The 20092-nt window shown below is 48.4% G+C and overlaps 1 protein-coding gene across 8 annotated transcripts in view; it reads right to left on the reverse strand.

Moving 5' to 3' along the window:
- Abr (ABR activator of RhoGEF and GTPase) overlaps positions 1-20092 on the reverse strand; it is a 198784-nt gene that overhangs the window by 51812 nt on the left and 126880 nt on the right. For all 8 annotated transcript variants that reach the window (XM_039085523.2, XM_039085524.2, XM_039085528.2 and 5 more), the window contains 3 exons: positions 17511-17609; positions 9644-9829; positions 3291-3398 (listed from right to left, as the gene is read on the reverse strand). In XM_039085523.2, the coding sequence (XP_038941451.1) occupies positions 3291-3398; positions 9644-9829; positions 17511-17609 (393 nt within the window). The remainder of the gene's footprint in view (positions 1-3290; positions 3399-9643; positions 9830-17510; positions 17610-20092) is intronic.

Below are 20092 nucleotides of genomic sequence, written 5' to 3' on the forward strand. Positions count from 1 at the left end.
CAGGGATGTGCACAGTAGCCCCGGGAAGGCAGGACTGAAGTCAATATGCACTAGGTATGCCGGCTGACCTTTGGGAATGAACACCCCTGAGCTGTGGCAGAGAGGAGATGGGCTTGGAGTCCACAGGGTAGTCCAAACTGTCCCCTCCCCATACAAGGACCAACCCAGCCCCTAGGGCTGTTCCCAATCCTCACTACCTAGCCTGGAACCTATGGCACGTGGCCCAGGAGTGAGTGCTGGAAAGACTTGGATTGTCAGATCAAAACCTCTTCCACCTGCTGTAGAGGAAGAGCTACCCCAGCCTTTGCCATCAGGACAGTGGCTGTAATCGGAGCTGAAATGCAATCCTTACTGGGCAGTTTGAACCAGAGCCTAAAAGAGGCTTGTCCTCCTGAGAGACAAGGGGCAAGGTGAGGCCAAGGTCAGATGCCCAGGTGGTACTGTCTGCTCTGCCTGGGGGAAGGCAAGGTCCACACAGTAGCAGTTCACTTCCCACTCGTCCCCAGCTGTTTCTAGAGAGAGAAAACCCCCAGGAACTGAGCTTGGCACGTGGGGGGTTGGGGGGAGAACTCAGCTTCTCTATGCTGAGTCTGTCTCTCACTGGTGCCTGGATTCCCTGCTTTAAGGGATTTTGGTCCACACCCCCTCCAGTGCAGCCTAGAGGTATGAAATCACTGCTGCTGCAGAGGAGAAGGGCCTAATTGCAGTAATTAAGTGGCAGCGCCAGCAGGAAGCATCAGCGTCATCTTACTGAGTGAGTCAAGATGAGCAGCCACCTGGCAGAGAGCCATGGGTCTGGCTCTGTCCTCTGGAACAGGCTCTGGGGGTCGGGATGGGGGAGCTTAAAGCACAGATGCATCAGGGTGGAGGCAGGGATGCTTATGCATAGGTGCACAGGGAACAAGCAGTCAGCCGGGCTAAGAGGGGAGCCTCTGGGTACCCGCGGCCATAGCAGAGCCACTGTGAGCACACATCAGGGAGTCCAGTTCATTCTCAGAGAAGGCAGGATGCTAAGAGGAAGCACCAATTCTCCAGACTCATGACTTTACTAAGAGGGACGTCCCCACCCTTGTCCCGTCCTCCCACAGGGTGCCACAGCCATCTGATCCAGGGGTTTGACAGAAGAAGCAGACACAAGCCTTCTCTCTGTTCTTCCCGTCCTTCTAGAAACCGATCAGAACGCGCGCGTGCTTCCAGAGATGAAGCACTAGTTTCATGTGCCTGTACACCAAACCTTCATGTTCCGGTCTGCGCTTTCTGATAATCACACTGTCACGGTTTCCCTTTTTCTTTTTAAATTTTACTTTTATTTATCTATTTAGGCACACACACTCTCTCTTCTCTCTTCCTTTCTCTGTTCCTCCCTTCTTCCCCCCTCTCTAAGACAGGCTCTCTCTCTCTATATGTGTGTATGTGTGTGTGTGTGTATGTGTGTGTGTATACGTATATATATGTGTGTGTGTATGTATATATGTGTATGTATATATATGTGTGTGTGTTGTGTGTGTATGTATGTATGTGTATATGTGTGTGTGTGTTGTATGTGTGTATGTATATACACACACACACACACACACACACAGCACTGGCTAGCCTAGAAGTGGCTATATAGACCAGGCGGCCTTGAACTCACAGAGACCCGCTTGCCTCTGCACCCCGAGTACTGGCATTAAGAGGCACTCATAATCACATTTTCATCCCCACCTGCCAATCTGCTGTGCGATCTCTAGCCTGACTGCAGCTTAGGTATGACTTGGAGTCCCAGCAGTTGAGGAATTATGCATTTCCCTTTTCTGGCACCAAAGCAAGGGAGATGGGTTCTTCAAGGCAGGACTTCCAAAACTACAGAAGTACCCCCTACCCCTAGCTCCCTCTAAGGCTCTCTTGTCCTGAGCTTGAACAGGTGCTGCCTCCAAAGCTAGTGGCTTGCCAGTGTCACAGGAGCTGCTGGATACAGAATGAGCTGAACTGAAAGGATCCTTGACTACCAGCCTCTCCCTGCCACTTCCTGGATAGAGGCGCCAGAGCCAAGTTGGGCATGGAGATGCACACCTATAACCCTAGCACCCAGGAGGCAGAGGCAGGAGGCCAGCCTGGGCTAAATAGTAAGTTCCCAGCCAAGAATACACGGTAAGACCTCGTCTCAAAAACAAAATGAAACAACAAGAGCAACACAGGAAGGGCCAATGGCAGGTGATTTCATACCTCTGCAGTGCATGTGCAGGAGGGGAAGGCGGAGCGGGGGCAGGCATGTTCCTGGCCAAAGGGGTCTAGGACTTCTGTTCTTTTTGTTCTTTTTTTTTTTTTTTTTGTTCTTTTTAGGACTTCTGTTCTTAACTGAGCCCGGCTGACTCCGTGAGACTGCAGTCTCACATGCTTAGTATCCACCTTTCAAAACTACTTAGTCCAGAGTTCCTCACACTTCCCTTTCTGACAGTAAATCAAGAGCTTGTCAGAATATAAACTCCTGCTTCTGACCCACCCTCCCCTCTTGAACCAGAAGATCCGGGTCATCAGGGCACACACCTATAATCCCAGAACTCAGGAAACTGAGGAAGGAAGACTGGCCTGAGCTGCACAGAGTGAGAGAGTGAGATGGGGTAGTAGGGGTGGGGGTGTGTGGATAGGGGAGCGGGGATGGAGGGGGTGAGGGTGGGTGATGCTCAGGGAGAAAAGGAATGAGCTCTCCAAGAATGGAGGGGCCTGGACATTTGCATATTAAATACTGCAATTTTTTTAAAGTTATATACGTGTATAACTGTGTGTGCATACGTCCACATAACTACAGGACTGAGGAGGCCAAAGGATCAGATCTGTAGCTGGGATGACCAGCGGTCACTCAACTTGGGTGCCAGGAACCCAGCTTAGGTCTTGAGAAGGACGGTGGGAGCTTTTCACTGCAGGACCATCATCTTTCCACCTCACCCCCACCAAGTTCTGAGATTAGCTGGGCAGGTCCAAACAGCTCGTTCCTCAGGAGAGGAAACAAACAAAGGCCAAAGGTCAGGAAGTCACTTGGGAAAGTCACAGGGAATGTTGTCCCCCCCACCCCCTTATTTTTTCCCCTCCTCCGTTCCACTTTCTAATCTGAAAAAATAAGTCAAGCCAATCGATATTCTTATATTAAGAGGAAAAATGTCAGTTGCAAGAAAGCAAATGTCAGGCAGGGCATTATTGTGGTGAATGGCTTCCCTGGGGCAAGAAAGGGAGGCGGTGCCCAGACTTAGAGGCTTCTCACCCTGTTAGCAGAGCCCAGGGTGGATGGGGTGGCTGTGGGGAGAACTGCGTACCTCAGAGATCTTCTGGAACTGGTTGTTGGACTGGCTGCACTTCTCAGCTGTCTCCAGGGCGACTTTATAGTTGTCCACAAATGCTTTGTACACGCCAAGCTGACTGGCCTGCAGGGAGGAGACAGACGAGGAGTAGGGGGTGAGAGTGGGATGGACAGAGGGTTAGTGAACTGCTGAAAGCTTACCCCAAGCTCCTGGAGCCCCCTTAGCACTCAGAACTTCTAACTCAGCCCCAAAGGACCCGCTGGAAACCAAGGGAAAGGCAGAGATGAACATATTACAGTATCCCTTTGAACTTGACAGTTTCCATGGAAACTGGCTCAGCCAATAAGGGTAACAAGGTGGTACTGGGAATGGGGAGGGCAGGGCAGGCTTTGTTTGCATGCCAGAAATTCAACTTATCCCAACACCTGGTTTTATGTACTGTTGGTTTTTGTGTGTGTGTGTGTGTTTTGTTAGTTTTCCCTTTAGCACCACCAAGGTCTCCCAGGGTTTGAAGCCTTTTGGTGCTTTCTGCATCGTGTAATTAAACAGAGCAAGGGAGACAAAGCAGCAGGGTGGGCACAAATAACTTGCTCAGCCCCTTCTCCATACTGAGTCCCTAAGGTCCTATCCCCACCTTCTCAGTCACCAAGGAGCCAGAACCCTTGCCTCACCATACACCTAATGCCACCTAATGGACCCTAACACTTGCCCCGACAGGCAAAAGCCTCGCTGCCCCTAGGACACAAGGATGGGTCTATCACCCTTTCTTCTAAAAGGAAAACTGAGGCTTGCTAACTTAATTACCTCAGTATTTATGGCAAGCTTTCTCTGGGCTGTGTAAAAGTATTTCCTCCTGAGAGAACCAAGAGTAGGCATACAAATTAAAGCTATAAAGTGTGATGCCACGTCCATCTGTCCATCTGAAGAGTCAAAATTTAGGGTCTAATGGCACTGAGCTTTGGTGCGAGCCCTCAGACTATAGTGTAAGTCAATACAATTAACTTATCAATAACGAATCAAACTGACCATAGACACAACTTCAGCCTATGGCTTGGCAAATCCACCATTAACACAAACCACAACATCATGTTGTCTAATAAAGTGACCACGAGTCACATACGAACACTAAACATGTACAATGTGACCACTGCAAGCTGACATATGTCACCTGTATAAACTCCACACCAGGAGCAGAGGCAGATGGGTCTCAAGGCCAATATGGTTTATATACCCACTTCCCCAGCCAGGAACACACAGTGAGAACCTGGTTCAACAAGACAGACAGACAGACAGACAGACAGACAGACAGACAGACAGACAGACAGACAAAACAACAACAAATCCACATTGGATTCCAAAGACCAGCATAAAAAAGGAGGACATAAATTATCCCCTGCATATAATAATTTTTTTCATTTTCTTTTTGAAACAGGTTTCGTGTAGTCCAGGCTGACTTCAGACTTGCTATGTAGCTGAAGATGTCCTTGAACTCCTGATCCACTTGCTTCTACCTTCTAAGTCCTAATTACAGTGCACACCACCATACCTAGCTTCCCCAGCAATTATTTTTTAATTTATTTAATTTTATATGTGTGGATGTTTTACCTGCATGTATGTCTATGTACCATGTTATAGGCAGTTGTAAGCCACATAACATGGGTACTGGAAATCAAATCTGAGTCCTCTACATGAGCAGGAAGCACTCTTAACTGTTCAGCCATCACCCCAATCCTTTAAAACATTGTGTTGTCTGTATGCATATGATGGCAGGCTGTTTAAGTACCCCCGTGCTGCAGCAGGCAGGTCAGAAGACAACTTTCGGGGGCAGTTCAGTAGTTAAGAACACTGGCTGCTGGACCCAGGCTAGCACCCACATTGCGGCTCATAACTGGCTTTGACTCCAATCCCAGAGGATCTAAAACCCTCTTCTAGCTTCAGCTGACAGATGTGTGGTGCACAAACATATACTCAGGCAGACGCTCATGCACATAAAATAATCAGGAGTCAGTCAGATCTACCATCATGTCATCCAGGGCTTGAACTCGGGCTGTCAGCTATTAGCCACTGAGTCACCTCAGCAGCTCTGCATGTCTGTGTGCCCCGCTCCCTTTCTCTCTGGTTTTACAGTACTGCCCAGAGAGCCTCAAATGCTGGGTTCCAGGGATCCTTCTGCTTAGTCTTCCTGGTAGCTAGGGGAACAAGCAGGCACCGCCACACACACCTTGTATTTGTTTTTCTGGGCTCCTGGAGATCAAACCCAGAGTGCTGGGCATGAGAAGCGACCACATCACCACAATTGGTTATTTTTACTTTTAAAAACTGTGGTTCCTGATTGGGAACACAGCTCAGTGCTGGAGTTTGCCTGTGTGTGTGAGGCCCTGGGTTCAAACTCCAGCACTGTTTTAAAAAAAATAAACAAACGTAGTTACTAGGACATTTCAAATTTTATTTATATATACACATACATACATACATACATACATACATACATACATACATACATACAGCGAGACAGTTCAACGGGTAAAATAGATTACTGCATTGAGTTCAGTTCCTGAACCCAAAGTAAGAGAGAATCAACTCCTGAAAGTTGCCCTCTGACCTCTATACATGCACCATGGCCGCACCCCACCATCTACACTCTCCCATACACATTAATAATTAATGAAATAATCGAAAATTATATGTGGCTCACAACCTATTTCCACTGGCTAGTGCTGCTCTTGAAAAACCTGGATGTGCCTGTACCCAAGGAGATCTGAGCTAGGACACTGTCTCATAGTCCTCAATTTCTTCCCCACAGTAAAAGAGGTGAACGAAATGTTTTTCAAGCACAGGAACTCGGACAAACACAGTTCGGATGAATGGACACATGTATCGGTGCAAAAACTGTGGCCAGACTGTAAAGTGTATACATATACACACTTGCACATTTTAAGAGTGCATTCAGTGCCTTGAGAATATCAAAAATACAAACTGCATACTATGCGGCCCCACATCGAACTCCTACCGCGAGGCTCCAAGAGAAAAGGGGACAGGAGTGGGTTTTGTTTTGTTTATTGCTTATGAGATAGGGTCTCATGTAGCCCAGGCTAGTCCCAAATTCCCTATGTAGCCAGAGATGACTTTGAACTCCTGATCTTTCTGTCCCCACCTCCCAAGTGCTGGCATTAACAGATGTGCACCACCAGGTCTACGCCTGGCTCCTTCTTTTACTTTCCATTTTGAGACAAGGTCTCACTGAGTTACCCAGTCTGGCCTTGAACTTATAATTCTCCTGGCTCAGGCTCCTGGCTAAAACTTACTTTTTTTTTTTTTAATTAGAAAGTCTAACTAGGGGAGGGGCTGGCAAGATGACTGACTCATCAAGCAAAGGTGCTTGCCACACACACAAGCCAGGTAACCCGAATTTGATCCTCAGAGTCCATGTAACGGTGGAACGAGACGGCGGATTTTATACACCCATCCCAGCTCACCCATATACACCCTGCATACGCACAGCTGATGAAGATGGTGATGATGAAGATGAAGATGATGATGATGACGACGGATTTTATAAGAGAGATGGAGGGGGAGGAGGAAGAAGGATGAAGTAGAAAAATAATGGAGAAAAGGAGGTTTGGTATTTCTCTCACGACCCTCATCTGTTACGCTGAGAGCTACAGACAGTTGTCTACTACATTATCCTCTTGATTTCCTGCTTTAAATTTTTTCCCAGTGAAATAGCAACACCACACAGCTGCTTCAGGCTTCCTTGGGGGCCTCTCCTTCCAACAAAGGTGCTAGCAAAGTACACTGCTCCTGTGCCCCCCTTAAGATCAATTGGTTCCCTGAAGAACCCTTGTTCCTTCAGAAAGGCTGGGCAGAGGCCAGGGGCAGGTCCCTGGAGCCACCCAGGGAGGAGACAGAAGCTGGTGAGGCTGCCCTTAGGGACAGGGAAGTCAGAGAGGAGGGTGGAGAAGAAAGGGCCAAGCAGTGCAGTATCAGTGCAGTATCAGAAGGAAAAGCTCCTGGGAAGGAAGGGGCAGAGGGTCTAAGTGCGTTTCCCTCCAGGGGAGCCTTATCCATAAGTTCCTTAAGGCACAGAGATGTCCCAGACACTTCCTAAACCAGCACAAATCACAGTCTTCCAGGAAGGGCTCTGGTGCCCTCTATTCTCATGACTTCTTTATCTTTTCTCTTTGAGACAGGGTCTCCTGTATCCCGGCCTGGCCTCAAACTCACTATCTAGCCAAGCATGAACTTCTGATCCTCCTGCCTTTCGCTTCCAAAGTGCTAGGATCACAGGTGCGGCTAACCACACCCAGTTTTATTTAGAGCAAGAGATTGAACTCAGGGCTTTCTCAAGCTGGGCAAACACTCAAGCAGCTGACCTACACCCCACCTGTCGTCGTCGTAGCCTCCTCTATCACCACGAGAAAGACAAAGCATGGATACCTGGGTTGCTACCCTCTTGTGACCCAGAAGCCACCTGTGTGCAGTGGTCATGGGTCATGCCAGGTACTTTCATCTCCATGGTTACCTGAGGCTGGAAGGCCAGGGGCCCAGTCTGCCAGGGTCATTAACTGGGAAGCGCAGGTTGCTTGGAAACAGGAGTTTGGCACTGGAATGATCTCATAAAACAAACAGCAGAGATGCTAATTCCCCTCTCTTGGTAATGGATAATCAAATACCCAGAGACTTCAGCCGAAATAAACTGCCTCCAGATGCCTGGCTTGCCCTGGCTCCTCACAGAGCAGGCAGCCTCAGAGTGGCAGACTGCAGCTCATGATGCTGGGAAGAAGGGGGGTTGGGAAGCAAATTCCTAACCAGACTGGTGGATCGAGACCAAGGGGACTCTGAGTCAGAATGATACAGACGAACTGATAAAACTATGTAGGCTCATTCTTGTAATCCCAGCACTTGGGAGGCTGAGGCAGAAGAATTGCTTCGAGTTCAAGGTCGGTCTGGGTTATAGAGATCCTGCACCAAAAGCCACAGAAATACCAAACCGGAGAGCCCTTCCATTCTGCTCTGCTTATCTGCCCTCTCACCAGACTTGGGTTCTGTATCTGTGAGGGTCGAGTAGAGGCGGCCCCCATGTCAATCATCGCAGACTTCTGTGGACAGGGAAAGATCACTGGCTGTTTACCATCTCTGCACCAGGGGAAGCAGCTGGGTCCCCTACTACCAGAATTCTGGGAAACAATGCCTCGTGAGTACCTCTTCCTAAAACAGCAGTAATGAGAAGAGCAGCAGCAGCAGCAGGTGTTTTCAGGCACTGACTCACTCCTGCAATGATCCATTGGCTACTGGTGACCCTCTTCAAGGGCGGAAGCTGAGAACAGGAGTGTAAGCTATCACAGCACCATCGTGGCAAAGCCGGGATTCAAACCCAGCTCTGACCTGGCTCCGGTTATGCTTGTCCCCACAACACTTGTGGCCTTAAAAACATGGCTGTCAGGACACAGATATATCCTTTAACACTCAAGTTCTCTCCAGCCCCAACCAAGGTCTATCCATCCATTTGAATATCCACTCATCCACCAGTTGGGTAGTTCTGGGAGTCTAATGAGAAGAAAATACAAACTGTTCCAGAGTTTATACATTGGGGCGGGGTTGGGGGTGGGCAGTGAGGATGGGGAAGACAGGTGCTTTTTTAAATAAGTGTTCGTGAGGGACAAACACGGGGCTTGGAAAGGCTTTTCTGAGGTCATTCCAACTTGGGAACTGACGGAGAGAAGCCGGTAGATGGGGAAGGCCATCTTATGTAGATAAAGCCATGGTCTACAGAGGTCAGGAAGTGCCTTGGTCTTAGAGGTCTCAGACAGAACTAAGGGAGAGGGTGTCATAGAAGCCTTGGCAACAAGAGGACTTCTGTGAACATCTTCAACATCAAGCCTGTGCTCTTCTCCTGTGAGCAGTAGCAGGTAATGCCAGCTGCTGGTGCGCTCTGCTCTGGAACCAACCATTAGTTAGGACCACAGCTGTGCAACTGCTTCATTTTGTAAGGGCAACACTGGGATGCAATGGCCTCCCAAGACATCAGGCAAGCATCATCCTCCTGCAGCCTGTCACACTCTTCTTGGAGTGACACAGAGACCCGCATCCTGGCAGAGGAAGCTCCGTTCCAGTGCTCAGAGGACCCCGTGGAAAGGCAGCATTTTCCAGACACACACACAGAACCTGGCTCCACTGCTATCCCTAGAAACACTTTCACGGCTCCACTAGGATGGAGCTGGGGTTGAGGATCCAAATCCAGTTGCCCCAAAGAACTCAGCCACAGACTGGCCTCGCAGGGCTTGGAGATGACTCAAGCCTTGAGAGGGCTAGAGTGACCAGTTCTAACGCTGGTCTGTCATGGAGATATGCTCTCATGGGAGACTCACCAGTTTCTGGAAAAGATGGCCCATGGTGACCTGGCTGTCCCACTGCTGCACCTTGGGGCAGAGGTTGTCGTAGAACTCCTTGTGGATCTCGTAGATGTCCTGGATCTTGTAGAAGATGGTCTCGATCTGCTGGATGGTGAGCACAGGCTGGGAGGTGGTGGCTGTGGCCTTCAGGGGCTTCATGGGCTAAAGAGGAAGAGGAACAAAGTGCAAAGGTGGTGATGAATGAACCAGAGTGTTGGCAGGTCCCGGGCAGATTGTGACACCGATTAACATGCAGTGACGCCCAAGTCCTGCCTAGACAGGGCCTCTGAAGGCAGGGCACCTGAAACATGATTTCTCAGAGCTGTTATCACGGGTCCCAACAAGCCATCTTCAGAGACAGGGAACCTGACAGCAGCCATCTGCCACAGCACATCCCTTCCCCAACCTTAGATCACATCCCTTGGATCATATGTGTTCACCGGTCTGTTTAACAGGTCCCTAGTCTCTTCCACAATGACCTCATGCCCCAGTCATAAGCCTCTTCGTCATGCTTTAGCGGGAGAGAGTGTTGTCTGGGAGGCCAGCTCCTCAGCTGTTTCCTTGTGAGAAAGAGAAGGCAGTTCTCAGGAGGTAAAACCAAAAAGAGACTCAAGACTAGCTCAAGCCAGGTCTGTACTGGTAGCACTCCAGAGGCTGAGGCAGGAGTATTGCAGGTCAGCCTGGGCAACATAGCGAGAGCCAGCCTCAAAAGGAAAACAATACTAGCTCAGATTCACTGATACCTCAGTTCCTGTCACGTGGTAAGGGAGAAGAAGGCACACACTTGAGCGCGCGCGCGCGCGCGCACACACACACACACACACACACACACACACCCCATGCCACCCTCTTACTTCCCACATCCGTGGCAGACATTACTAAGCGAGCATGATGATCTTTCCCACTGAGTGTGGTTTTAGTCTCAAGACTCTTTCTCAATGCCTGTTGATATGAAAATGAAAGCAACCAGTCATCTTTGCTCATCTATACCAAGATCACCAGGGCCCGCCAGTGGAAGGTCAGCACCAGCCTAAGCACTGCTGGGGTAATAGGGCTTGGGTTAATTCTCTTTAGAAAGAACCCTCGTTATTTTCTAAATCACCCACAAAGAGGCTGAGCACCCAGTGCATGCCTGTGGTTCCAGCTGCTGAAGAGGCTGAGGCAAGAGGACTGTTTAACCCTGGTGTTCGTAACAACCAGGAAGACAAAAAGGAACCCCATCTCAAATGTTTAAAAGTGAACGCACAAATAAATTAACGTAAATAGCTGAGTGTGGTGGTGCACACCTTTAAACCCAACACTTTTGAGGCAGAGGCAGGGGGATTTCTGTGAGTTTGAGTCCATCCTGGTCTGTATAGTGAGTTCCAGAACAGCCAGGGAGATATGGAGAGATCCTGTCTCAAAAACAAAACAAGGGGGTTGGGGATTTAGCTCAGTGGTAGAGCGCTTGCCTAGCAAGCGCAAGGCCCTGGGTTCGGTCCCCAGCTCCGAAAAAAAGAAAAAAAAAAAAAAAAAAGAAAAAAGAAAAAAAAAAACAAAAAGACAAACAAGCAAACAAACAAACAAAAAAAGAGAACAAAATCACAGAAACAAGTCACATACAATAACAAGCATTAATTTATCAGAAAAACTCTCAGAAGATGCTAAACTATATTGCAATGGCCTAGCAGGAGACAGGGTATAGACATATATGGACAGGGAGGACACACATACCCAAAGGAGAGCAGCCTACATTAGATATGATTACTATTCTTTTACTTGAAGGCAGTGTGGAAAGGGTTCTCCAATAGCCTCTGTTTCCCTGCAGACCTGGGAGCAGTGAGGTGATAAGAGTCAGCATGGACTCATCTGAACTATCAGCGACTCAGGATGACCCATCTAACAAGAGAATCATTCGAGGAAAGAGTGGGGGAGCCAACAGCTGAGGTGCTGGGCTGCAGGATCACCTACACCAAGGGAAACAGAGCTACCTCTGGCTCCTTCTTTGCTATGACAGCCAGCCTGGGTTGGTCGCAGAAGCCAGCCTTCCAGCCCAACTGCACTCCATCTTCCTTCTGACAGTGGCTAAGTCCAAATCTGTCCACAAAAGGAAGTCTCATACTTCCAGACAATGTCCGACTGTTGACTTTCTTCATCCTCCACAGTCTACACAAGAAGACCCACTGACCCTCTTGGCACTAGAACCAAGTAACCTTTAGTACCAAGTCCTTGCTAAAAAACAGGATCGGATTCAATCTGGGTCAGGCCAGGCAGCGTGAGCTGGAGCCAAACTCTGCCATTTACTAGTCGGGAGCAAGTCCCTCCCCATTTCTGGGTATATTATCACTTCACTAGTAGGCTCATGTGTGGGGCTGAGGTGGTATTACCTTCTCAAAAGAACCAATAGGAAGGGGGCTGGGGATTTAGCTCAGTGGTAGAGCGCTTACCTAGGAAGCGCAAGGCCCTGGGTTCAGTCCCCAGCTCCGAAAAAAAGAACCAAAAAAAAAAAAAAAAAAAGAACCAATAGGAAGATCAAATCTCAAAAGTCACACATTACATAAAGTATCTTGGGGCTGGAGAGATGACTTAGTAGTTAAGACTGCTTCCTGATCAGTCCTCAGCGCCCACATGGTGGCTCATAACCACCTGTAACTCCAGTTCCAGAGGATCTGATGCCTTCCTCTTGCCTCTAGTTTATGCATGCCTGCAGTGCGCATAAACTCATGCAGGTATGGATAAAGATAGTAAATACATCTTTAAAAAATAATAAAGTTTCTAGTACATACTTTGGCATCTAGAAGACAGTCAATATTATTATTCATCCTGTGAATAATGAACCAAGTGCAAAGCATAAGACCAACCCCCAGCACCCAGTGGTGTGCCTGGAACATATACAATCCCAGTCCTCATGGGGTTTCCAGTGTAGTAGAGGAGACAAAGGAAAAATGATCCGACATGAAATTATACACACCAGTAAGTGCAATAAAGAAAATGAAGAGGGGACCACCTAAGGCAGGGTGGTAAGATGGCTGCTCCAAAGAGGGGAGGGACCCTTACTCTGAGATAGAAATATGGGACCAGAGGGAATTGTACTCATCAAGATTTCCTTGGTGACTGAACTGGAGTTAGAACCAGGCTTGGTGAGAGACAAGGGCTGAAGGCCATCAAGCCTATGGACAGTGTACATACACAGGAGGGGGCGGGCTGACCAGAGCTGGATGGAGCATGGGAGTGTGTTTATGCAGAGAAGAGTACGGCTTTGACAGCATGACTGGCCCTGCAATGACCCAGCATTGTGCAGAGCCATGAGTGACAGAAGTCCAGCATGCAGGAGATCATTTTGGTGATCTATAATCTCCTTTCTTGTGAACATTAGACTCTATTTGAAAAATGGACTGAAACGAACCAAGCAATTTGGTGGCTAGCACGGGGCAGGACATTTCCCAAGTTGGATATACTGGAGCAGCTAAAGAAAGGCTTTGTGGAGGAGGTACAAGCTTAGGTACTGGGGCCTCTGAAGCCAGTGAGGTCTGAGCAGGAGAGCTGCATGAGTGCAGAGGCAAGGGAGCAGGAGGAACTAGGAGACAGGCACAGTGTCACCCATGACCAGGTGGAAGGATAGAGGGGACTTCCCTTCAGACGTGACATAACATTTCTATCCAAGACCCAATGGACAGGTACAAATTGCCACGGAGCCTCAAAGCCACTCATCCTGTGCCTTGGCACAGTCCCCAGATGGAAGGAATAAAGGAAACAGAACAGTCCCGGGAAGGCTACGGTTTCTCAGAAGCCACTGCTGGGGAAGCACATGCTTGTCCACCTCCTACGCCTAGACAGGCCCAACAACTCTGCTTCCTCCTAAACTCCCCACTGTCTGTGAAAGGGGAAGAAAAGCGCTCTCACATGGTCCAGCCTCGCACTAGACGCATGAAACTTTCTCACCAGAGGAAGGACTGACTTTTGCTCTCATTCCCATTCTCTGTGGGGAAGGGGAAAGGTCTGGCTGGTCCTCAGTAAGTTATTTTTATCTGAAGACTCTCATACAGGCCTCTGGACCAAAGAGGCTCAAAGGTTGACCCAACATTGCTATTAGGACCAGGGAGCTAGCACATCAGCTACCTCCGTCCTCCTCCCTGGTCAAGCTATATGACGAGGATTAGACAGAAGCTGTCAAAAGAATTCTTACAGAGAATCCCTCAACTCCCACCCTGGGGGCTTCACTTGAAGATGGGAGTTAGCCAGTTCTGACCTCACATAGTCATGTCTGCTGTGTCCTCTAGCCTTTCGAAATAGGGGAAAGAAATCTGCCCACTTCCTCCATGCCCTACCCCTGAAGGCTTGGCCCTGCCAGGCACGGTTACTGACATAGCCTTGGTTGCTTCTTGGAGCTCACAGAGGAGGTGTAATTAGCCTATCACATAAATAAGCAAGCCCTAGGACTATGAACTCCGATAGAAACAGCCAAAAGGAAAGACTAAGGGAAGGCGGCAAGTGGACTAGCTACATACGGAAAACTATGACCCCTAAGGTGGGATGAACTCTAGGCAACGTGCAGAACTACAACCCATTCAGTTTTTTCTCTTCTTTCTTTTACAGCCCTGGTCCCCAAACCTGAGCTCTTGGACCTGAGGAGTTACAGAAGCTTACCAGGAACAGAGACTTCCAGAAGATTACTAAACCTGGCCCCTGGGTGCTGGCCGGGGAACAGAGGCCCCTATGTGGCTTTCCTGTCTGTGTGTTGTTTCTGCCAGTGTGTACAGTCTTAAGTACACAGGCCTAGTCCTTTGCATACCAGGAAGTACTGAGGGGAAAGGAGACACTTTGCACTGAGAGTCAATTTCCATTTTTAAGTCACTCCCTGGGGGATAAGGGATCTGTTGTTATGAGGAGGGAAAGAGAAGGGCAAGGAAACAGTTTCTCCTCTTAGCCAGACCACCCAAGAAAAGCAGAGCTGAGCTCCTCACTGGCTAAAAGGGGGGCCTCCTGATTGGTGGAGGGATTGAGCCCTTATCTTTGAGCTTTATCCTCTGAGCCAGAGGCTGGGGAGGCTCCAGCCCCACTCCCTCCCTAGGCCTTCCAGCAACAAACCTTCTTCCCACCTGTCCCTCTTCCACAGAGAGGCCAGAATGAACAAGTTGGGAGCGGTGGGGTGTGAGATGGCACAGTGAGCTGTTTAGGAAGGCATGTCAGGGAAGCTCTGTCCTACCTCCTAAATCTCTCTCTGCCCAGATGAGAACATCTGATGAAGGAAATGGAACGTGAGAGGCACGCTACTCAGGAGTACCTCCTCCCCCACCTCCTTTAGGGTATCTGGGGGAGGGGTACTGACAAGGATACAAAAGCTTAAAGCTTGCGGCAGCCTCTGAAGTGCCAGGATTACAGGCATACTCCATTATACTTGACACTGATTTTCAAACCCACCATCACCTAGAACGCAGGAGCAAAAGCAGGAAGGCAGTTTCAAGCTTGGGCTCAGCCTGATCTACACGGCAGCAAGACCCCTGGCTCAAAACAAAACCAAAAGGAACACAGGAGCCCTCAGCTCTGCTCAGCTCAGTAGGAAAGATTAACAATGACAGTTAACACTGAGGCCCTTCCCAGGAGCTGTATACAGTTCACTACAGTCCCATGCAGAGTCCTACTTGTGAACCCAGACTGCAGATGGAAAAAGTGAGGCACGAGACAAGGTCTTCTCACTACATGAAGGTAAGGTGCCAAGTGGGGTTCTCAGCCAGGCATCTGGTCCCTTTCAGATCTGCACTCTACTGGTGATGCAGCCTTGGGTACAGCAACCCCAGGTCTGTCTGCCTTTTATCTTTAGTAGCTCTACAGTACTAGGTCCCAAAGGATCAACCCAGAGGGGAAAGAGGTACCAACCATCAGTTGCCTGTGGTCACCCACGCTCTGAAAACAGTGGTCTGCACTCTTCGAGGCAGAGGACGTGCTACGTAGCTTTGCTAGAAGACTTTTTTTGGGGCTGGGGATTTAGCTCAGTGGTAGAGCGCTTACCTAGGAAGCACAAGGCCCTGGGTTCGGTCCCCAGCTCCGAAAAAAAAGAACAAATCAAAGAAGACTTTTTTTGTGTTCATTCATTATTGCCAATATCTTATTGGGCCTAACTTGTCTATAAGTTTGTACTCATTAACAAAATACACAGCATATCTAGGATTCAATACTACCCAAGGTTTTGCAGGCATCTGTTATGGGTCTTGAAGGGAGAGGCAACTTATCCTCTTCAAATAAGAAAGCTAAGGACTGGAGGAGAGCTTACGCATAACTTTTCTAAGACAGTGGTCTTATTTGTTTTGAAACAAGGTCTCATTATCCAGCTCAGGCTGGCCTCTAACTCATGATTGTCTAGCCTCAGCCTACGGAGTGCCTGGATTGCAAGCACATACTCTCACATCTAGCAAAACAGTGGCTTCTGAATCCACAAAACATTTAAGAAATAATGTAGTGGGCCTGCATGTTAGTATAACCTTAGCACTTGAGAGGTGGAGGTAAAGGATCAGGGTTCAAAGCCAGCCTCAGCTACACAGTGAGTTCAAAGCCCGTCTGGGGTAAGATCAAGTGCCCCTGTATACTATCTATACACACATTCTGACAGCACCTAACCTTTACTGTTTACGATGCACACTGATGATCTTTTTCAATTCATTTTGAAACGCTGATTCAAACCTCTACACTTTCACAACCCAGCAAGGGGTTGAGGTGCAATTTGGAAACACTGCACTAGGCCTGCTACTAACAGCAGGGTGAGACTATGTCCTACTCCTGTCTGCCACTGTCTCCTATTTGGAAATCATCACTGGCCTTACCAATAAACTCCCAAGGGGACGCTGAGCCGAGCTCAGCACAGTGCCCCTCACAGCAGCTTACATTTCAATAGTCACTCCTTGGGTAATAAATGTTAATGCCTCTGGGACGTGAATGACATCCCATCTCACGACAAGCATATAAACATGTGTCTTACTTATGTGGACCATCCTCTACCGATCTACATTTATCTCTGATTCTCTGGGGCTTTTGCTTGGTTTGTCTGTTTAGCTTTTTGAGACAAGGTTTCAGACCGGCCTGAAATTCACTATGTAGTCCATACTGGCTTCAAAGTCATGTTGATCCTCCTGCCTCAGATTTAAAAAAAACAAAAAAACACCAAAAACAGTTTTGTTTTGTTTTTTTTTATGCCATCTGACTGCACAACACGCAGAGAAGAGAATTTTACACCACACAATCACTCTGCATAATACCCAGACGCATCTAATAAGCACTTTCTTCAAAGGCTAACGCATCTGTGTGGTGCTTTTATCTCTGGAGAATGTTTTAATAGTCACTACCCGATCTGATTCATGCAACACCACCTTCGTCTTTACTGAGAGCTCGGGCTGGTCTAACACTTCAGAGCTATTGCACTTTTAAAAACAGACATCCTCCATCTCACATTTTCCGACAGAGAGCCTTCAGGATGGTGCTAATGGTCTCCTTTCCTGGGGAAGAGGAAGGACTTGGACCAAGGTTGACGAAAGGGTCTCAGCTTGATTGACTGATACATGCTACCCACTGCAGAGCTTGGGAAGTAGCAAGGTGCCCACCAGTATGTAGCACTGTATCAACTCGCACTACAACGTCACAGTCATCGCCACTGATGAGAGTGCTTGTCCTCCCACACCAGTGTGTCTTTTCCCGCCTGTCACAGTACGGTCACAGAGATGAGGCAGTGACTGACCCAGTTCTCCAGATGCTTAGTTGTGAACAGAGGAACACTGGTGTCTGCCCTCTATGGGTCCTCTCCAACCCCAAGAACAGTTTTAAAGCAGGACATTGGCTGACAGGGAGCTACCACACCCCTACCCCAGGTACTCACCAGTAACAGAGCTTCCAACTGGTTAATGTAGATCTCTTCACTGGCCAGAAACCCAGAGAGAACTAGCTTCCTCATCTCCAGGCCCTTCCCTGCCTCCACCTGCAAGAAAGCAAGCCAAAAGCAGGCAGTGGGTCAGAAGGGAGCCACGGCTCAAGATGCCTATTTCTTTGCTTTTTTTTTTTTCTCTTCTTTTAACCAACACGTTCAAAGGTGATAAAAAGCCATCTTATCAACATCATTGTCTGTTTTCATAGAATCCCATTCTGTAGCCCAAGCTGGTCTGGAACCCACAGCAATACCCTGCTTCAACCAATCAAATGCTGAGATTGTATTCATGAACCTCCATGCTCTGCCTAATGCCAGATATTGTATCACAGAAATTTTGGAAAACAGTAAAACGTACAAGAAAAAGCAGCCACCCATATTCCTGCTACCATCTCCTGTTGTTTGTTGTTTCTCGTCATCTTGCTCATCCTCTGCCAGCCTTTCTGCTCTCAACCATTTTCTACTTAGTAACTCTGTAACATTAACTAGGGTCAGCAAGGACCTGCTTTACATCTGGTCTAAAGAGGGAAGCGGGGATAAAGACATTCTTTTATGACTGAGGTTGAGTTTGGTTTTGTGGGACAGAACAGCTAAGGACAGATAGCCCCCACCCCACACACACACGCACACAGATGAAGTGATATATAAACTGAGATGGGGTTGGAGAGAATGGGGCGGAAATGGGTATGGGAGCCCTGGCCTTGTGGCCACTTGTGCTAAGGTCTTCCTGTCCTAGAGGCTCAACACCATAACAGGTGTCAGCTGTGGGCCGCCCACGCTTACCTCAGCCATTCCTCATGGTGTAAGGCACGGACTCACGCTAGATTTCCCTCACTCTTGAATTCCTGCTCCCCTGTGGTGGAGGATCATGCCCTGTGTAAGCCTGGATGCCAACGACTGGCACAGTGGCACGGAGGAAGCATTAAAATTTTACCTTCAGTGAAAAGCATGTGATTTTCACTGAGCAGGATCCCCAAGATTTATTCCTGGCTGTTCTTTAGTCCGTCCCCCCTACCCTCTGCCTTGTCTGGAAGCTTCCTTGACTATCTCCTGGATCGATTCCTCCTGCCCAAGTTCTCCTAACTGACCTCTGAATTCTTCCCCTCTCCTGAAGTAAAAATCAATCTTCCGAGAACACCTTCTGGTCAAGGACTTAATATAAATACTGCAAAATTCAATTAGGAAAGTTAGGTTCACTAATCTATTCATTCAACAAATGTTTACTGAATGCTCAGCGGCCCCTATGGTTATAATAGGAAGCAAGCAGCCCCTGCCGTCACCTGGTTTATGGCCTAGTAGGAGAGGAAAACATTGAAACAGACAAAGATAAATAAATAAGGAGGGTTACAAATTGTAACTCGGGTTGCAGCATATCTTACTAAATACCCGAATCTCTCCTAGGGCCAAGGCCTGGCCATTCCTGCCTTTCCAACAAAGCTAGTCATACTCAGCCCTGAAGCTAGGTTCTCCTGTTGGTGCTGCCTTCTACGATCTTCCCTCAGCTAAGTGACACCTCTTCTTCTTAACAGGACAGCTAAAGTGTCACTTCTTCCTCCAGCCTTAGCACCTGAGACCTGCATGGGCTTGAGGTAACCTGCCTGGTTAGTGAGTGATGTCCCTCAGGCCTTTGCAACAACTGCATCACGCTGTCCTTCCCCAAGACAAGCCTCCATCTGGGTCACACTCGACCTTCGCCGAGAACGAGAACGGCTTTTAACTCCTTTCCATACTTCCAAGCTTGTTTTCCGGCCCTCCGACACCCACCCTGAAGTGAGTTCTGTATTTTCTCTTATACAACAGAAACACATGGGACTTAAAAGAGGCAGAGCTGGGGTCCACCCCAAGTCCCTCAACACTAACTCACCTTCCCTTTAAATTTGGGGCGATTTCCTCCCCCTCCCACACTCTTCCTAAGCTTGTGCATACACTACTGTCTCAAACAGCTCCTTTCTAGGCATCAAATGCATACCCTTAGTGAGAGTCAGAAAAGTGTATCAAGCCATCAAAACCTCTCAAGCCATAGAGAAAGCCCATCCGTGTCCCCGAAGGCTTTCCAAAGGCGTATTCTTCACACCTTTTCCTAAATGGTACAAATGGCTGAAGGCTGCTGTCCCCAACTCTGAGGTGTTAACTCACCCTAAAGATAACAATCACCCCCAAGAGATGTCCACATGACTAAGGGACCTCTTGGGTGTGATGGGATTTGAGGAGATTCCTGGATTACCTAAGTGGGCCCTTAGTAGTCACATGTAAAATGAGGCGGTGGTGGGGGTGGGGGGTGGAGGGTGGAGGGGGTGTAAAGGCTAAATTGCTGGTTTTGAGGCTAGAGAATGGGATCTGTAGCCAAGGGGTATAGGGAAAAGGTGAAATAAATGTATTTATTGAGAGCATCCAGAAGCTATGCAGGAAACTAAATCAGGGCTGTTTCTAGCCATAAGTTTGTGGCAATTTGTTTTGGCAGCATTAGGAACCCAGTACAACCCCACATTAAGGAAGGGCACAGTTATTTATTGATGGCTTCACAAGTACCAGGAATT

Source organism: Rattus norvegicus, chromosome 10 (assembly GCF_036323735.1).
Source record: "Rattus norvegicus strain BN/NHsdMcwi chromosome 10, GRCr8, whole genome shotgun sequence".
In the NCBI taxonomy this organism is placed as follows: Eukaryota; Metazoa; Chordata; class Mammalia; order Rodentia; family Muridae; genus Rattus; species Rattus norvegicus.